General features: G+C 54.4%; 1 protein-coding gene across 1 annotated transcript in view; it reads right to left on the reverse strand.

Moving 5' to 3' along the window:
• The window catches only part of TIE1 (tyrosine kinase with immunoglobulin like and EGF like domains 1), a 25717-nt gene extending 11309 nt beyond the window's left edge, over positions 1-14408 (reverse strand). The window contains exons 1-8 of the mRNA XM_026651949.2: positions 14304-14408; positions 10263-10403; positions 9549-9677; positions 8642-8787; positions 7735-7879; positions 5272-5430; positions 4014-4151; positions 3109-3399 (exon numbers count right to left, since the gene is read on the reverse strand). Coding sequence (XP_026507734.1) covers positions 3109-3399; positions 4014-4151; positions 5272-5430; positions 7735-7879; positions 8642-8787; positions 9549-9677; positions 10263-10403; positions 14304-14325 — 1171 coding nt within the window. The 5' untranslated portion in view covers positions 14326-14408. The remainder of the gene's footprint in view (positions 1-3108; positions 3400-4013; positions 4152-5271; positions 5431-7734; positions 7880-8641; positions 8788-9548; positions 9678-10262; positions 10404-14303) is intronic.
• Positions 14409-18046: the final 3638 nt, after the last annotated feature.

Raw genomic sequence — 18046 nt, forward strand, 5'->3', positions numbered from 1 at the left:
CCACGCACCCCGTCCCCAGGGCCGGGGAAGAGGGGCGGGGTCAGAGCTGCGCACCCCATCCACAGGGCAGGGTCGGAGCCACGCACCCCGTCCCCAGTGCCAGGGAAGAGGGGCAATGAGGTGGGAGTCTTGACTCCTGTTTGATTTTACTGCTGAGGCTATAGACAGAGCAGACTGAGGGCTGCCTGGATGGGAGGCTGGGAAATGCCAAGGCCACATTTTTTAAATTCACACACACACGGTGACGGGTCTGCGGCATCAAGAGGTGCAATCCCTGAGCAATGGCATTGGGCTGGGGAAAGCCCCTAGGCTAGGCACGATTATTCTGGTAAAAGTGCGCGTTTGCCAGTAGAGCCTATTTCACAGGGAGGAGCTGGAGTAAGACACAAGTTGAGGACTTCAATAGCTCAGACATAGGTCAGGGCCAGGGGTTTGTTACAGGAGTGGGTGGGTGAGATTCTGTGGCCTGCGTTGTGCAGGAGGTCAGACTAGAAGATCATAATGGTCCCTTCTGACCTTAAAGTCTATGAGTCTAAGCTCTACTGGCAAGAGTGCAGTGTGGCTGGTATAAACTGTGTCCATGCTAGGAGCACCACTGCAAGAACTGTACTGGCAAAGTGCACCTAGTGTAGACGTGGCCTCAGCCTCATCTTTCTAGTCACCGCTCTTCGTCTGCACTAAATGGCAGGGCTCCCAGGGGCACTATCAGCCCTTCTCAGATACTCCCAGCTTGCACTGCAGGGCTGAGCCCTCAGGGCAGCGGGATGCAGTGCGCAGAACCAGCTACAGGAAATAGAGAGCTGAGGCATCAGCCGGACAGGGAGAGCAGCACATGTTTGGGTGAGCAATGGCTGCCATCCCTAGTCAGCACCAACGCTAAATAGTTAGAAGGGATGGGACAGAGGAGGCGGAAGGGTCTAGTGGACGCTGACCACTGCCTCCCTTTACCCCAGCCGTGGTATGGGACAGGACCCACAAGTTAATCAATGGCTGGTCATTTTTTAAATTAACGTTTTAATTTCTTTCTTCAGCACCACAGAAAGAGAGGAATGAGCAGGCTGGGTTGGGCCTGAGGTCTGTGTAGCCTACTCTCCTGTCTCTGACCATAGCCAGCCCAGGAGCTTCAGAGAACACTGGAAAAAGCCCACTGCAGGCTCATGTGGGATAGTGTGCCCTCCATGAAGGTCTCAGCCTGCTCCCTATCTGTCAGAGATTGGCTTAAGCCCCAAAGCAGGGTTTTGTCTCCCTTCCAAAAACCCTTTTACACATTAACTGCAATACCTGTGCATATTACTGATAGCCATAGAAATGTCCAACCCCTCTTTGAATCTTCCTGTATTCTTGGCCGCAATGTCATCCAGTGCCCGTGAGTTCCACAGTCTAATTACAGTATCCCAAAGTCATGCTGAATTTGGTGATTGTCACCTCTAGGGGACACTGTTACTTGACCGCAGGAGGGTTAACCTCTCCAAAGCACAGTTAGCTGAAGTGGGAGCAGTATCTCCAGTTCTGCACATGCCCTGGGGACAACTCGCTGACATTTATTTTAAATGGGGTGACTTGTAGAAAAGTCCCTTCTCCAAACAATAGGGAAATTCAGTGCCCCAAAGACAAACTGCATCCGTCTTGCTTGGTACTTAAAGTACTTACATGGGGAACAAATATTTAATAATGGTGTCTTCAGTGTAGCAGAGAAAGGTCTAACACAATCCAATGGCTGGAAGCTGAAGCTATACAAATTTAGACTGGAAATAAGGTGTAAATTTTTACTGGTGAGAGTAATTAACCATTGGAACAATTTACCAAGGGTTGTGATGGATTCTCCGTAACTGACAATGTTTAAATCAAAATGGGATGTTTTTCTAAAAGCTTTGTTCTAGGAATTATTGTGGGGCAGGTCTCTGCCCTGTGCTGTACAGGTCAGACTAGATGATCACAATGGTCCCCTCTCATGTAACTCCAAGGAGGTTGGTGCAGTGGCACTTGGGAAGAATTGAGCTGTTGTGTCTGCAAAGAATCAAACTGGGGATGGTCAGTGCTATAATTTTAGTCCTATTAAATGACACAAGGCTAAGGAACCGCAGCAATTTCAGCCACAAGTTACTGGGCTTGATGCAGGAATCACCGGTGAAATTCCATGGCCTGTGTTACCTATTATTTCATAGAACCGTAGGGTTAGAAGGGACCACAAGGGTCACCTAGTCTAACCCCCTGCCACAATGCAGGATTTGTATTACAATAGCAATCTGGGACGGTGGCCCTACTGTGCTAGTGCTTTACACACAGAAGGCAAGCAGTAGCCATGGAACAGGGGATTATGCAGCAGGAAGCCACTCTGGGCCAAACAATTGTGGAAGAAAGAAAAGGAGACAGTGTTTCCCTCCTCAGGCAATCGGCCGAGGGAGTCATGGCTGCAGGGGCAGAGTGACATATGGAGCTGAACTGAAAGAGGTGCTGGATAATAGTTTTATGCCTAATAACACTGGCAACTAGATACTAAGGGCTGGTCTGCACTGAGAACTTAATCAGCACAGCTACATCTCTCAGGGGCGTGGAAACCTAACCCCTGTCAATCTAGCTACCATCTCTCAGGGAGATGGATTATTACGCTGATGGGAGAGCCCCTTCCGTAGGCACTACTTATACTGACACTGGAGCGCTGCAGCTGTGCCGCTGGGGCGGTTCACGTGCAGACATACCTAAGACAAAAGAATGAGCCTCATGCTTCAAGATACCAGCTGATCCCTACAAGGGCCAGGAAAGATTTCCCCCCCCCCCCCCCCATGTCAGGCTAAGCTATTTACCTGTGCACGACTGTACCATGAGCCAGGTGCATCATGATTTTTTTGCCTCTTTTTGAGGCATCAGGTATTGGCCATTGTCCCTGAAATAAGCAGGCAGAAGAGCCCAGTGGACCAGTAGTCTGATCTTGTGTGGCAAATTCTATGGATCGGATCCCCAACCAGTGTATCTCCATTCACTTCAATGGGACTATGCTGATCTACGCCAGCTGAGGAGCTGGCCCCATGTCCCATGACAGACAGTTCCCTCCCTTTGCTCCTGACAGTGCTGGTTCTGCAGGGGCAGGAGGGGCTGTTGGTTACCTACCTTTGCTGTTGATCATGACCTTGTAGAGGTCAGATGGAGGGCCCAGGCTGGTGCAGTGATAGACCGACACTTCCAGGCCATACTCCTTGTTGAACTCCAGGTTAGGGATGCGGGCAGAGTGCACAAACATGGAGGTTATATTCATCTCACGGACAAGCACTTTTGCTGAGTCCAAGAGACGTACAACGAACCCATTTGCTGGCTCGTAGTTATTTGGCAAGTTCCAATTAACATGAAGCGTGTTCTTCCCCTCTACGGACCAGCCTTCGATCACAGGCTTGGCTGTGGGTTCTGTTAGAGACACAAGGTGGATGAGATAATATCTTTACTGGACCAACGCCTGTGAAAACCAGACAGCAAATTCACTGTGGGCCAGTCCTCTCTCTCCTCCCGAAGGAATGCACAGAGCCTCATGCTGCCAATCTAGGCTCCAGGGCCTGGCAGAACCCTACACCTGTATCAAGCCCTGATGCTGAGGAGGGTGAGAACGCCCCAATAAATTCAGACTAGACTCAGCATGGGCCCAGACTCTCAGATCAGTTGGAACAGAGTTGATTAAATCAGAGAAATTCCAATAAAACTGGGATTGGGCTAGGATGAACTGGACTGGACAGGATTAAATCTCATTGGATTGATTCAGAGCAGGGTGAATTAGGTGAGATTCATGGAACAAATGGCTTGTTGTGAATTAAACCACATGTGTGCAGAGCCCAGGACAACAGGGCCTGATCCCTGATTGGAAGCTCCAGACACTGGTGCAGTATAAATCAATAACCAATAGATGAATCCACCCAGCTCTACTCCTGGCGGCTCTCGGGGAGCGCAGGGCCAGGCACACCCACTCTGTAATATTTTTATTCGGGGGATTCCTTTCCTGTCTGTCCCCTGTCCTGCCAGGCACTCACCTTGACACTCTGTCACCATGACCGCCTGCGGTCCCATGGCACCTTCCCCTTTGTCACCAGGGCGACTCAGCTGCACCTGGACCAGGTAGGCCGTGACTGGCCGTAGGTTCATGAGTGTGATGTTTTCACTGTTGTCAACTGTTGATTACAGAGGATCCTGTTAAACCGAAGCCATGTGACCAGCAGCCTTGTTCCATGCTGCGACACAGCTTCCTCCCAAAGCCCATCGCAGGCTGAGCACTGGCAGTAGGATGTCCCCGGCTGGCCTGTTGCCTCTTCCCTCCCGAAAGCTCCCTGGGCCCAGCTGTTAGCAATATGCAACATGGACCTGCTGGATCCCAGCATCTCAGCCCTAGCCCATTGCCGCCGGCTACTCAGCCTGCCCCCTTTTGCTTCTAGGATTTCCCCTGGTGCTACGAGAACGCTCTGTTTGGCGAAGCTAGTACTTGGAGTGCCCGACGCCCAGTGTCTTGGGGCTGGAGCTCAGAACAGAATCTGGGTCAGCACCAGCCCTGCAACTAGAACGAGAAGCTCTTCACAGAGCAGCACACTGGATTCTGGTCATGGTGCTGCCAGGCCTACCAATCAGGCAGCCATGCCCCACCCTGTGCCCAGGAAAGCCCTGATTGCACTCTCGGCCTTGCACAGATCGAACACGCTCCCTGCAGCATCACACGCTCTGCTTTCTCCTAAAGGCCCCTGCAGAGATTCCCTGCGATGTGGCAGCCAGGGCAAGGCAGAATGGGATTAGCTGGAGACAGGGGAGGGGACCTCATGGGAGTGCTGAGGAAAACGGCAAGGGGAGAACTGGCTGAGTGAAGCCCTCACCTGCCCTATCCTTCCCTGGCTAGGGTTGGAGTTTCTGGACCATGGGTTCTTGGCCCGTGTCCAGCCAGGCACGTCTGAGCCACTGCTGCCATCATGATGTGGCATCACCTGTCAATCTCTACGCAGCAACGGATTCTGCTGGTTTTCACTCAGCCTGGGAGGGTCTCCATAGGCTCTACTGACATGCTAGCTCAGAAGCAGCAGCAGCTGGCTCAGGCCTCCCTGGGGTAGGAGTTTCCTTGTTGTAAAATCAATCGTGGCCAAATTTGAACATGACACCAAAATCGGAGCAGTAGCAAATACAGGGAGGAAAGCATCGTGGCAGAGAGACACGAGGGATCAGTCCTGCAGGCAGCGGGGCAAGAGGCAGAGCGGTTGCCCCATGACTTTGATCCTGCCCTAAATGTCCCTTGCAAGCTGATTTCCTTACCCACAATGGATGACCAAGGCGAGGTGTTGTCCTTGGGCTTGTAGAGCAGTTTGATGGAGGTGACTGGGCCGTCACCAGAGAATCCATCCACTGGGGAAACCACAAGCTGCCGACTCTGCTTGGCCAGCAGCCGGGGAGGCCTCAGTGGCACTGGAGGGACTGTAGGCAAAGAACAGAACCAACATCAATAAACCCAACACAACCCTGAAGGAAGAAGGAACAAAGCAATGTTTAACATGGACACTTGGCCACACTGACCTGCTGGTCAGCCCTAGCACATCACCCATGCTAGTCTCATACTACCCCTTTCCTTCGTAGTCTAGGGGGAACCCCATGATCCCAGAGTCTCTGCCGTCAGTACCATGATAGGACATGCCCTCATCCCACTGATGCAGAGGCTAACACAGATTCCTGCACTCAGGCAGTGCCAGCTAGGGGCATGTGCAGAATCTGCTCCACCTGGAGAAGGGGAGCTTAAAAAGGCAACAATGCTACTGCGAGTGGTGGTGGGGAGATTGCCCAGGAGGAGAGGCTGCTGGGGACTGCCAGTGAGCTCCAGTAGCCAGGGGAGCCTGGCCGGGGGACTGGCTGTCCTTTCCTCCCACCCCGCCCTTGTCTGGGGGCAGACTGACACTTGACATGGGCCAGGGGCCCTGGAAGGCAGCTCCCCACTATAACCAGTGGTGAGGCCTGGGCAATGTTGCGAGGGACTAGAGGGAATTGGACTCACAAGGGACCGCAGGAGTGAACTGAACTGCCAGGAGCAATGAGATTGCCCGAGTGGCTGACGTTCCCAGAGGGGACCCAGGGGCAAGAGAGGGAAAGATTCTATGGCCAAGACCAGGCTGAGGGTTGGCCAGCTACAAGCAAACCATGCTGGTTCCTGTAACCATGACAATGCCAATTGCTCCCCAGAAGTAGAGGGCAGCCCTGGACCTCCCCTGTGCTGAGCTCAGGCCCAGGGAGCCTGCCTTGGCCTACGGGGAGATGGATGTCTTCGGCAGTGGAGACTCCACCTCTCTCTAGTTCAGGGGTTCTCAAACTGGGGGTCGGGACCCCTCAGGGGGACACGGGGTTATTACAGGGGGGTTGCGAGCTGTCAGCCTCCACCCTAAACCCTGCTTTGTCCCCAGCATTTATAATGGTGTTAAATATATAAAAAAGTGTTTTTAATTTATAAGGGGGGGTTGCACTAGGAGGTTTGCTATGTGAAAGGGGTCACCAGTACAAAAGTTTGAGAACCACTGCTCTAGTTGCTGTTGTAAGCAGAGTCTGAATGAGCTCCCCTGACATCTAGTGGTGAGCTGTGGAAAAGGACTTCAGGAGTTGATCTCATTTGCATGGGCCCACCCACCCTGCCTAGGTGCTCAGCATGATGGACTGCTTGCCCAAATGGTCACTTGTGGCAGGCGCTGGATCCCTAGTCTCCTTGTTATTGGGGCAGGAGTAATAAAGGGTTGTTATCCTTGTGTGAACTGAGGGCAGCAGAACTGTACCTGGCATACCACAATGGAGGGACTCACCCTCAACTGAATAGCACTCACTAGGCAGGGGACATGGGTTCCAAACACCAATGAGTAGAGGGAGGTGGGGTATGGGCACCTAGACACCATTTAAGCTTGGTGCTCCCAACTCTATACTAAAATAACTAATTTAGACTCAATTAAGAGTCTTGCTACATGCTGTAGAGCTATAATCACTGATACTTAAGTCTAAGTATTAGATTTACTTTTGGACAGTGTTTCTGGTACAAGAGACTGCCTAGTGTGTACAAGCAGTGAGGGTCCCCCCCAAGGAGAGCTGAAATCACTGAGAGCTGTGTTAAGTGGTGGGCCCAGAAGACATCTTGGTGAGTGGCTGGTGGAGAGGTGTGGCCAGCAGGGTGGCTGGCAGAGGGGCGCAGCTGGTGGGGCAGTGAGCAACTGCCCAAGCAGCAGAGTGTGTAAGGTGCCTCCTTACCCCCCTTCCACCCACGGTGGGAGGTGAATTCTACAGATGAACCTCTGGATTCTGGGGCTGCACTGACCAAGGACAGTGAGTGGGGTGCAGTGAAGGGATGGGCACGTTAAAGGGACTTTTTGGTTGCTGGACTTAAGACCCCGAGGGGAAAAGGACACTGCCCAACTTACTTGGGGGTGGGTCTTTTGCTCAGGGTTTATATTTATGAACCTACTTGTGGTGTTTTCCCAAATTAATGCTGAGTTACTCCCCAACTTTTATTAAACATTTTTGCTGCACTCAGACTCTGTGCTTGCGAGTGGGGAAGTATAGCCTCTTAGAGGCGCCCAGGGGGTGGTGTGTAATTGTCCCAGGTCACTGGGTGGGGGCTCGAGCTGGTTTTGCATTGTATTGTTGAAAAGGAATCTCTAGATATTGAACCCGGCCCTTGTTGCTGCCAACTCGGACTGGCAGAAGGGTCACACTCTCCAACATCCCAGCTGTTCTCTCCCCTGCGCCGCTCACCTTTGACATCGACATTGACTCTCCTGCTGTCCTGTCCCCCGCTGGTGGAAACTCTGCACTCCCAGAGGCCCGTGTCCGCCTCGGTGAGCATTGGCACCAGGAACTCAGAGGTGGTTTTGTCTGTTTCCATGATGGCTTTAATCGACTGGGTGGGAGAGAGAAGCTGCAGTTACCCCTCCTAGGGCCACAGGCACCAAGCACAGCCAGATGGGTAGAACAGAGATGGCTGGGGTGGGGCAGATGGCTGCTGCTCAGGATCCAGGCCCGAGCAGGCTCACGTTCAGGTCTGCAGCCATGGCGCACTAGATGGGGCCACACGGGCCTATGGATTTGGGGTAAATACCAGCTTGGAGACTGAGGTACCTGGGGGCAGCTGGACCTAGTCACACAGAGCCCTGACAGGGTGGAGGGGTGCACAGAGAGAGGGGCAGGGGAGGCACAGAGAGCCTCTCCTGGGCGGAGTGGGGAGAGGCTACAAGGAGACCCGGCGGAATGGGACTGGGGTGGGGAAGCACAGGGAGCCCCGGCGGGATGGGACTGGGGGGTGGGGGGCAGCACAGGGAGCCCCAGTGGGATGGGACTGGGGGATGGGGAAGCACAGGGAGCCCTGGCGGGGCAGGACCGGGGGGCACAGGGAGCCCCGGTGGGATGGGACTGTGGGGGGCAGCACAGGGAGCCCTGGTGGGGCAGGACCGGGGGGGCACAGGGAGCCCTGGTGGGGCAGCACAGGGAGCCCCCTGGAGGGACGGGACTGGGGGGTGCAGCACAGGGAGCCTCGGCAGGACGGGATTGCGGGGCAGCACAGGGAGTCCCCTGGAAGGACGGGACTGGGGGGGGGCACAGGGAGCCCTGGGAAGATGGGGGAGGCACAGGGAGCCCTGATGGGGCAGGAGGGGGGGGCGGGTACCGTGAGCACTGTCCCGTCAGCCTTGCGCAGCTCGATGCTGTCTCGCACTGGGGGCGGGTTGCCCGTGGCCATACAGCTGATCACAGGCTGGGAACCCAGGTTAAACTCCAGCTCTGCGGCCAAGTTGATGATCTGGGGACTCCGATCTGGGATGGCAAATAGCAGTGCTGAGCAGGCAAGCCCCAGTCCCCCTGAGCTCACCACTCTCCCTGCCCCTGAGCCAGAGGCTGCTGCAGGGCGTCTGGGAGGCCCAGGGCTTGGTCCAAGCTGAGGGTTCTGCGTTGAGGTCCTCAAGGCAGCTCCGCAGAGCCACCCGCCCCCTTCCCAGTTTTAGATGCCCTGAAGAAGTGACTGCCCTGGTCTCTAGGGGAAAGTCCCAGCAAGGACGGCTGGTGGATCTGCCCCCCTTCTCCACTGACACCATTTCATTGCTCCTCTCCCAGGTCTCTTCCCTTGCTGGCAGCAGGAGGAGCCAGCATCTCGTGCCCAGGCAGCTCTCCACACCCCAAGCCAGTGCCCACGGGCCATGGTCTGAGCACCTCGGCTGGGCAGTGATGTCCCCTGATGGAGCTGGCCTGCCCAAGCACTGGCATCTGATGGGCCTGCTCACAGTGCTGCAGCACTTTGCTCTCCCACCCAGTGCCAGGGTCCCAACCAGCCGCTCTTCGGCGGCTTTCCAGCCGGCGGCAGTGCCCTGGCACTGCCAGCCAGGTAGGGGCTGCGTTAGCCTGTCTCTAAGCAGCACTTTGCGGCATTGGGCAGGGAGCAGTTCCTGAGGTTTCGAGCACCCCCAGCGTTACAATGGTCAGTACGTGGGCGGTGCGCAGACACTGCGGGGCTGGGTGAACCTGCCTGGCAGAGCCGCGCCCCAGGCGGATCATAGGTATTGCACTGAGGGCAGCTGTACCTGATTTCTCGCAGCGCTCCCCATGACACCCTGATGGGCAAACACAGCCACTGAAGCGGTTGCAGGTGCCTCCATTTTGGCAGTGACACTCCAGGGCACAGTCTGCGCCGTAGCGTCCAAGAGGGCAGGCTGGAGGGAGGAGCCAAGAATTCACTGGTGAGCAGCAACCACAGAATCAGACCCCCAAGGCACTAATACTGTGTCAGAGCCAGTTCTCACAGGCCCTTCAGTCCAAGTGGTGATGTGTGGCACCCTGCCCCATTCTCTTCCAGCCCAGCTGTGTCCCCAGGGATCCGTTGTGGGGCTGGCCAGGGACATGGGGGAGGAGAGGAGACAGGGAAGCAGCAGAGAAGGTTCGTTTGCTTCTTTCTGCTGCAGTCTGAGCTGTGGAAGTTCCTGTTCCCAAGGCACTTTGCGTGGCTGATGGGCTGGGGCTGCAAAACTGGAGACATGAGCTGTACTCAGCGTCCTCGAGTAAGCGCCATTGTATCCGGAATGCTGCACAGGCAGCAGGGGACCCAGCAAGAGACAAAAACCACAGCAAAACAAAAGAGCCAAATGTGTGGGTGGGGGTTGGGGGCTGCCTTGGCCCCAGGGGGTATCTCCCTTTTGAAATAGAAAGGTCAGGCCCACTCTGCCTAGGAAGAACCCCGTCTGAGGGTGGTGCCTCTGTCGGGGAGGGGAGAGGAAAGCAGGCAGGCCAAGCTACTGTACCTGTGCTGCACTGTAAGCCACTCCATCCAGAAGCGCAGGAACAGCCGTATGGATCTGGCAGGCAGAAGCTTAGCCCCTTGCAGCCCTGGTCATTGTTGCACTGTTCCTGGCAGTTACGGCCAAACCTCCCTTCCCTACAGGCTTCAAAACAAGACAATTCTCCTCGCTACTCTGCTGCAGCCAGCACCGGTCCATTCACTGTCCTCCATTTCCACATGGCCTGACCCTGCCACCACCACAGCCAGGACAAGCTACGCAGCCAGCACAGAGATGCACTAACAGTTAATGAACTTACCAAAACCAGCAGGGAACCAGGGAGGCCCCGTGCCAGAACACGGCTGAAAACAAAAGTCTGTTGAGTTCCACAAGGCAGAGCAGAGATGCTGGCCATTACTGGTGGGGGAATCCAGCCTCAGTCCCGTGTAAAATATAATGGTATAAGCAGTAAGAGCAAAATGTGTGTATTAGCGGGAGATAGAGAAACACCACTCACAGGGACAGGATAGGCAGAAATAATTGCTAAGGAGACCTTAGCGACAGCCAGGGGCAGCTTTGACAGCATCAGAGACAAGGCTAAGCCAAATGGACCCAGATAAGAAACAGCCCCAGCTACTGCACAGAGCAAACTTTCTACTCCAGTTCCATTTTGCAGCATAAAACTCCAAGATGGAGCAGCGTAAGTCAGAGCTGAGGATTTCTGCCATCTTGCTGGCACAAGAGATCTCAACTCAGGGGACAATGAACAGATGATCTTTGGGTAGAGCCAGATACTACGAGAACCTAGTCTGCTGTGCCCAGGCCAGGCGTCACAGATTATAGGGCCAGAAGGGACCATTGTGATCAGCTTGTCTGACCTTCTGCACAGCATAGGCCAGAGACCTGCCCTGAATTAATTCCTGTTCACACTAGAGGATAATGCTCAGAAAAACATCCCAGCTTGATTAAAAATTTGGAGCAATGGAGAATCCACCAAAACCCTCGTAATTGTTCTCCTCACTATTTAAAAATTTGCACCTGGTTTCCAGTCTAAACCTGTCCAGCTTTAAGTTCTAGCCAATGGATCTTGTTATACTTTTGTTAGCTATATTGATGAGCCCCCATTATCCAATTTCTCTGACTTGTGTAGGTACATATTGACTGATCAAGTCATGCCCTTCTCTTTGTTAAACTAAATAGATTGAGCTCCTTGATTCTCTCACTGTATAGTACATTTTCTGACCCTTCAGTCATTTTCATGGCTCTTCTCTGAACCTTCTCCAGTTTATCAACATCCTTTTAGCAGTATGGACACCAGAACTGGACACAGTATCCAGTAACAGCTTCCCTAATGCTGTATACAGGAGGTAAAAATCACCTCCCTACTTGACAATCTGTTGTTAATGCATTCAAGGATACATCCACCATCTTAGCTACAGCATAGAATATCAGGGTTGGAAGGGACCTCAGTAGGTCATCTAGTCCCACCCCCTGGTCAAAGCAGGACCAATTCCCAACTAAATCATCCCAGCCAGGGCTTCGTCAAGCCTGACCTTAAAAACCCCTAAGGAAGGAGATTCCACCACCTCCCTAGGTAACCCATTCCAGCATTGCAACAGGAGCTCACGGTGACCACTCATGGTGATCTGCACCCTCCCCCGTGGGTCTATGGTGATTGTGCACCTGCAAGGTGAAGAGACGACGAGGTCACTATATTCTGGGTGCACCATGGAATGGAGCCTGAGCTCTGTGACTCTCCCTCTTCGTGGAGTCCCAGAGCCCGGGCTCCAGCCCGAGCCCAAACGTCTACACCACAGTTAAACAGCCCTTTAGCCCAAGCTCTGCAAGCCTGAGTCAGCTGACACAGGCCAGCTGTGGGTTTTAATTGCAGTGTAGACATACCCTCAGTGTTCAGACTGTATTTTATTCTAAACCCTTCCAATCTCACCAGTACAGTGCAACATCACAGTATTCAATCCCTACATCTTTCTGCCTCTCTTTACTAGGGCCTAGGAGGAAAGGCGATCGCCCTCTCTAGGGAGCCGAGCCAGGCCAGGCTCAGATCAGCCACTCCAGTCCCCCCCTTGTAACACTTCCTTCCTGGCTTTTATCAGGTTAGCCAGCTGAGGACTAATTAGTTCCTTACCTCCCCATCCTCTCCTTCTGATTAGCTCATTGTTCAGTCAGCTGTCTCTGGGAAAACTAATTGAGGCTACAGTGATCAGAGTGCTGACCCACCTGTCAGGTCTCAGCACTCTGTCACACACCTTGGCATGAGCTCCCAGTGTGATGCAAAAAGGGCCAATGTGATTCTGGGATATAGTGAGCAGGGTGGGGGTTTTACCTCTGTCATTGGTGATACTGCTACTGGAATACTGCGCCCAGTTCTGACATCCACATTTTTAAAAGGATGTTGAAACATTGGAGAGCGTGCAGAGAAGAGCCACAAATATGAATTGAGGGCTGGAGAACATGCCTTACCATTGAGACTTACAGAGTTCAGTCTGTTCAGTTTACCAGAAAGAAGACTTGATTACAGTGTGTAAGTCTGTTCATGAGGAGAAAATACCAGGTACTTCAGGGCTCTCTTATTCAGCAGAGAAGGACAGAACAAGAACCAGTGGCTGGAAGGTGAAACCAGACAAATTCAAATTAGAAATAAGGCCAAAAATTAGCCATCAAGGTGATTTACCACTGGAACCAGCTCCCAAGGGAAGTGGTAGATTTCCATCTCCTGCTGTCTTCAGATCCAGTCCGGCTGCCTTTCTGGAATTGCTGCTTTACCACAGTGGTCTCCAAATTTTTTGATCGTGCACCCCTATCAGTAAACAATTTTTGAGCATGCACTCCCTGCCGCACCGCAGGGCCGGCTCTACCATTTTTGCCGCCCCCGGCCAAAAAAAAAAAACCCCCCGCCTTGCCGAACGGGGGAGGGGGAGAAGGGCGCTCGGACTCCCGCCTGAACTGCCGAAGCGGCACTGCTCCGGCGGCACTCCTCCTGCCGTGCACCCTGAAGGATCCTCTTGCGCACCCCCTGGGGTGCGTGCACCCCACTTTGGAGACCACTGCTTTACCAGACACAGGTTGCTGGGTTCAAAACACGGGGAACTGGGTGAAATTCTCTGGCCTGTGATAGACCGGAGATAAAACTAGCTGATTTAATGGTCCCTTATGGCCATAAAGTCTATGAGTCTATGAACCCAGACCCTCAGTCGGAGGAATCTTTAAAGGCATCTTTACAAAAGGACAGTTCCTCTGTCCCAGGATCTAAGCCCCAGCTTCAGCACGAGGGATCCGAGATGACACGCTGCCTCCCACACCCAGCACTAGCAGAGCCTCTTGCAGGAGAAGGTTCTCTCAGATCCCTGAAGGCTTCACGGTCCTTAGCTGAGTGCCACTCCTGGGGGCAGGTAAGGCAGTTCCCTGCCTCTCTGGAAGAAATGGGGAGCAGCTCCTGCCCCCATCCTGCTAGAGGGACCCAGCCTCCCATGCAGGCCACGGCGACTCACAAACAACAGACATTTGACAAATCTGTCAAACCCCCAAAAACCGCAAACAGCCCCTATTGTCTAGGGGAGGCTGAGCCACAGACCTCCTCGAGCCCATCCCCGTGTCACAGACTGAGGTCAGCCCCAGCCCTGCATCACTGTTCCTGTCACACAAGGAGGCCCAGCTCCAGCCTGGCTTGTTCCTATCCCTGCATCCGCATCCCCATCCCCCAAGGAGCCCCAGGTCCAGCACAGCCCATCCCCATCCCTGCATCACCATCCATGCATCACCATCCATGCCGCACAACAAGGCCCAGCGCCAGCTCCAGCTCATCCCCATCATGGTCTGTCCCCATCCCTGAGTCACTGTCCCTGCCACACGGCAGAGAAAGGGGAGAGGAAGGCTCTGTGCCTACTGCAGCTGGAAAATGGGAGACGGGGACTCAGGGTCAGTGGAGGGAGTGGGGTGTTTATTCCCTTGGCCTATGGAGTGTGGAGGTACCTATGCCCCACGACTGCTTAATCCTGCTCCAGAATGCACCTCCCCCCACAGGGGCTGGGTGTGTGGAGTCCATACCTTTCTCACAGCGCGTGCCCATGAAACCTGGGGGGCAGATGCACTCCCCAACACTGTCGTGGCAGATGCCTCCATTCAGGCAGTCAGGACAGTCCTTCTCACAAGAGGGGCCCCACTTCTTCGCTGGACACCCTGGGAGAAAGCAGGGGGGTTTAGGGCAGTGCCACATGTACCTGTGGGAGCACCGGCTGCATGCTCAGTCTGAACTGAAGCCCGATGGACTCCTAACCTCAGGAAATGCGAGTGCAGAGCCTGCCCGCTAGGCAGGGCCAGGGCAACGGGATCCAGTATTCTGATAGCAGGAAATGCCAGAGGGGCCCGTCTTCCCAGCACACAGACCTCAGCCCCATGGCACACACGTGTTCTGCCCCCCCAGTTAACATGGCTCTGCATGAATGCCTCACTGGCACCCCAAAGGGCAAAGCTGAGCCGCTGCTCTCTCCCACCAAGCCCCGCTGCTCCCTGTTCTCTGGCACCACCCCCCTCTGTGTCACTCAGGCCTGGAACCTGGCATCACCTTCAATTCCTCCCTCCCTTGCACCCATGCGTTCACCATGCTGCTTCCCTCTCCAGAACGTTTCTTAGATTCTACCTTTGTTTTCTATCCACACAGCTAAGCTGCCCTCCAGGCCCTCCTCGCCTCCAGTCCTGACCACGGCACGTGCCTCCCCATGGAGGCATGGCTGGGGGAGAGCACGGCAAGAGCACTGCTGTATCCCAGCCATTTCTGGCTGCCAGAGGCGCCTCACAGGGCCCAACACAGCCTAGCGTAACTTAGAGCAGCATTCTGTACAGGCCCTAGCGCCAGAGGGCGGCAAACGCGGCGCACAGCTGAGCTCAGACAAAGCCAGAACAGGGCCCATGTCTGTTTGTCTGACCCCAAATCCAAAACCCTCGTTTCTCTTGGGCCAGGTCCCAGCCTAGACTGAGCCCTCACACCCACCAGCCTCTTCTCCAGTGGGTCTGTTGTATGTCTGGAGCCTAGGCTCTGGCCCCACATGGCATTCCTGCCCTGTTCCCTACCCCAGCCAGGCTCCAGACCCAGCCCTGAGGTCCCACAGCAATCTTACCTCTCACAATCAGCCTGTAAAAGGCACTTGTCAGGGGACTGTCCCCAATGAATGCGGCACTGTACACCCCATTCTCACTCAGACCCACATCCGGTAGGGTTAAGGTGAACAGCGTCCCATTCACTTCACCCCGGTCCGTTGTCTGGTAGTAGGTACCTGAATTAATGAACGAGGGAAAATGGCATCAGGTCCTGAAGTTACCCAACACTGGAGCTGGCCTGAGTCAAACCCTGCCCCTGTTAGTCCCTCTAGGGAAAGCCAACCATGTGCAGCTGGGCAACACCGAGGGGCTCTGCCCTCTTCAGCTTGATGACCCAGACACGTCTCTAGGATGTGGGTGAGCATCAGGTCTCTCCTGGACTGTTCCTGAAAGGCCAGGCCAGCAAAGTGAGTGCAAGGGCATGAGCCAATCCCTGGTGGCCAGTCCCGTGGCCGTCTGTGGGGGATAGGGATAGGGGTCAGACAAACATGCAGCCTGACTCCTCTCCCTGGTTACTGAGGCGCTCCCTCCAGGGTAGGTCTGAGCCCCCAAGGCAGCACTGTCTGGAGGGACCGCATCAGATGGAGGCAGTGTCTCTCAGGGTCCGTCTGCACTGCAGCAGGGTGCATGCTCCCCAGCATGGATAGACAGGCACAAACTAGCTCTGTTCACAGGACTAGCAGAGGCAGGGGCTCAGGCTAGCCGCCCACGTACGTAGCCCAGGGGACTGGGTGGGTTTGTCCTCAGGCAGCCAGCCTGAGCTGCCAGCCAGGCCACTCCAGCGCGGCTCCCCTGCTGGTTTTAGGGCGCTAGCGTGAGCAGAGCTAGTGCGTCTATCTCCCCACACTGGCAGGCATTGCAGTGTAAACATACCTAGGAGAAGGGGGTCTAGAGACACTGCAGAGCGAGTGTCTGGAGCCCATGGCACAGTCTGGACCAGAAACTGCCAAGGCTCATCCTGCTCAACGCGACTGCCTTGAGTACTTCCAGAGCAGTCGGGGGGGAGGGGCACCTGCCCCAGCCTCATTTGCATCTGGAGCGGGGTGGGGGGGCTCACTTGCCACTTGTCCTGAGCTCATGCAATGTAGGGTTCAGTCATGTGTGGAGGAGGGTCTCACTCCGACCCCGTGGGGAGGGGTTTGGGGAGATGGTCTCACTGGGATCATGTGCCCTGGCTGTGTGCACACCTTGGAACCTGGTCCAGAGCTCTCTGGGGTCCCTGGCCCTACGTATCCACAACAGTCTGGTTGTTTCACTTGGGTTGCCTGCCCCAGCCTGGCAAAGGGGGCGGATCACTGGGGTCTCCTGCTGTGGGAGGGACTCTATCCTGGGAAGCAGTGACTCTCTGGGGGTCATGGTGGATAATCAGCTGACCATGAGCTTCCAGTGTGAGGCTGTGGCCAAGAGGGCTAGTGCATAAACAGGGGAATCTCGAGTAGGAGCAGAGAGGTTATTTTAACCTTTGTATTTGGTTCTGGTGCAACTGCTGTTGGAATCCTGTGTCCAGTTCTGGTGCCCACAATTCAGGGAGGATGTTGATAAATTGGGGAGGGTTCAGAGAAAAGCCACGAGAATGATTAAAGGATTAGAAAACCTGCCTCCTAGTGCTAGATTCAAGGAGCTCCATCTACTCAACTCATCAAAGAGAAGGTTAAGGGGTGACTTGATCATGGTCAATAAGAACCTGCATGCAGTAGGAGAGCTCCAGCGGCCAAACGTCTAACACGAGCCAATGGTTGGAAGCTGAAGCTAGACAAATTCAGACTGGTGATAAGGCACAAATTAACAAACAACTGGAACAATTTACGAAGGGCTGTGGTGGATTTTCCATCACTGGCAAGTTTTAAGTCATGGTTGGATGTTTTTCTGAAAGGTCTGCTCTGGTTCAGGCTGGAATTAATTCAGGGAAGCTTCATGGCCTGTGTTATACGGGAGGTCAGATTAGCTGATCACAGGGGTCCCTTCTGCCTTTATTAGCTATTAATCTCTTGGGGGCATGGCTCCCTGGGGGTCTCCTGCTGGGGTGTGAGACTGCTCCCTAGGGTTGCCTTCCCCAGCCAGGGGAAGCCGCTCACTGGATCACTTGCCATTTCTTTTCCACAAGACATCTGTGTTCTTCTTGTGAAGGACTTTGGCAGAGAAGGTGGCCGAGTCCGCAATGCTCACAGTCTGGGTGACTTTCAGTGGGACCAGGTGGGCTACAGAGAAACAGAGAAAGAAGGGTAAAGCTTAGGAGGGTGTTTGAGTGTCCACAATGACCCCTCTTTCCCAAGAGGGGACAGCTGCTGTGGAGGAACTGCCAACCCCTGGGACATCATTCGGACCAAAAACAAGAAAAAGTTAACATGGCCTTCTATGGCACAGTCTCATTGCTGATGTCACTGAGAGCAGGGCAGAGCCAGGCCAAGCAGCACTCTGATATCCTGGGCACTGGGATGTAGAGATGGGAGCTCCTCACACCCTGTGCTCCATACGTGCTGGAACTATGGGTACGGGGGGCGCTGCCGCATGCCCCGGATTGAAGTGGTTTCCATCATATCCAGGGTTTACAGTTTGGTTCCACTGCTCTCTAGACACATTGTTCCAGCCCCCTGCTGTGCTCCAGGCCATTCTGAAATCCAAAGTACAATGAAGTTACCTGCTAGACAGGATTTCTGCAGAGTGGCCGGGAGCCACCTCTGTCCCTGGCTGTA

This window comes from Terrapene carolina, unplaced genomic scaffold, assembly GCF_002925995.2.
Source record: "Terrapene carolina triunguis isolate 2854851 unplaced genomic scaffold, T_m_triunguis-2.0 Scaffold110, whole genome shotgun sequence".
In the NCBI taxonomy this organism is placed as follows: domain Eukaryota; kingdom Metazoa; phylum Chordata; order Testudines; family Emydidae; genus Terrapene; species Terrapene triunguis.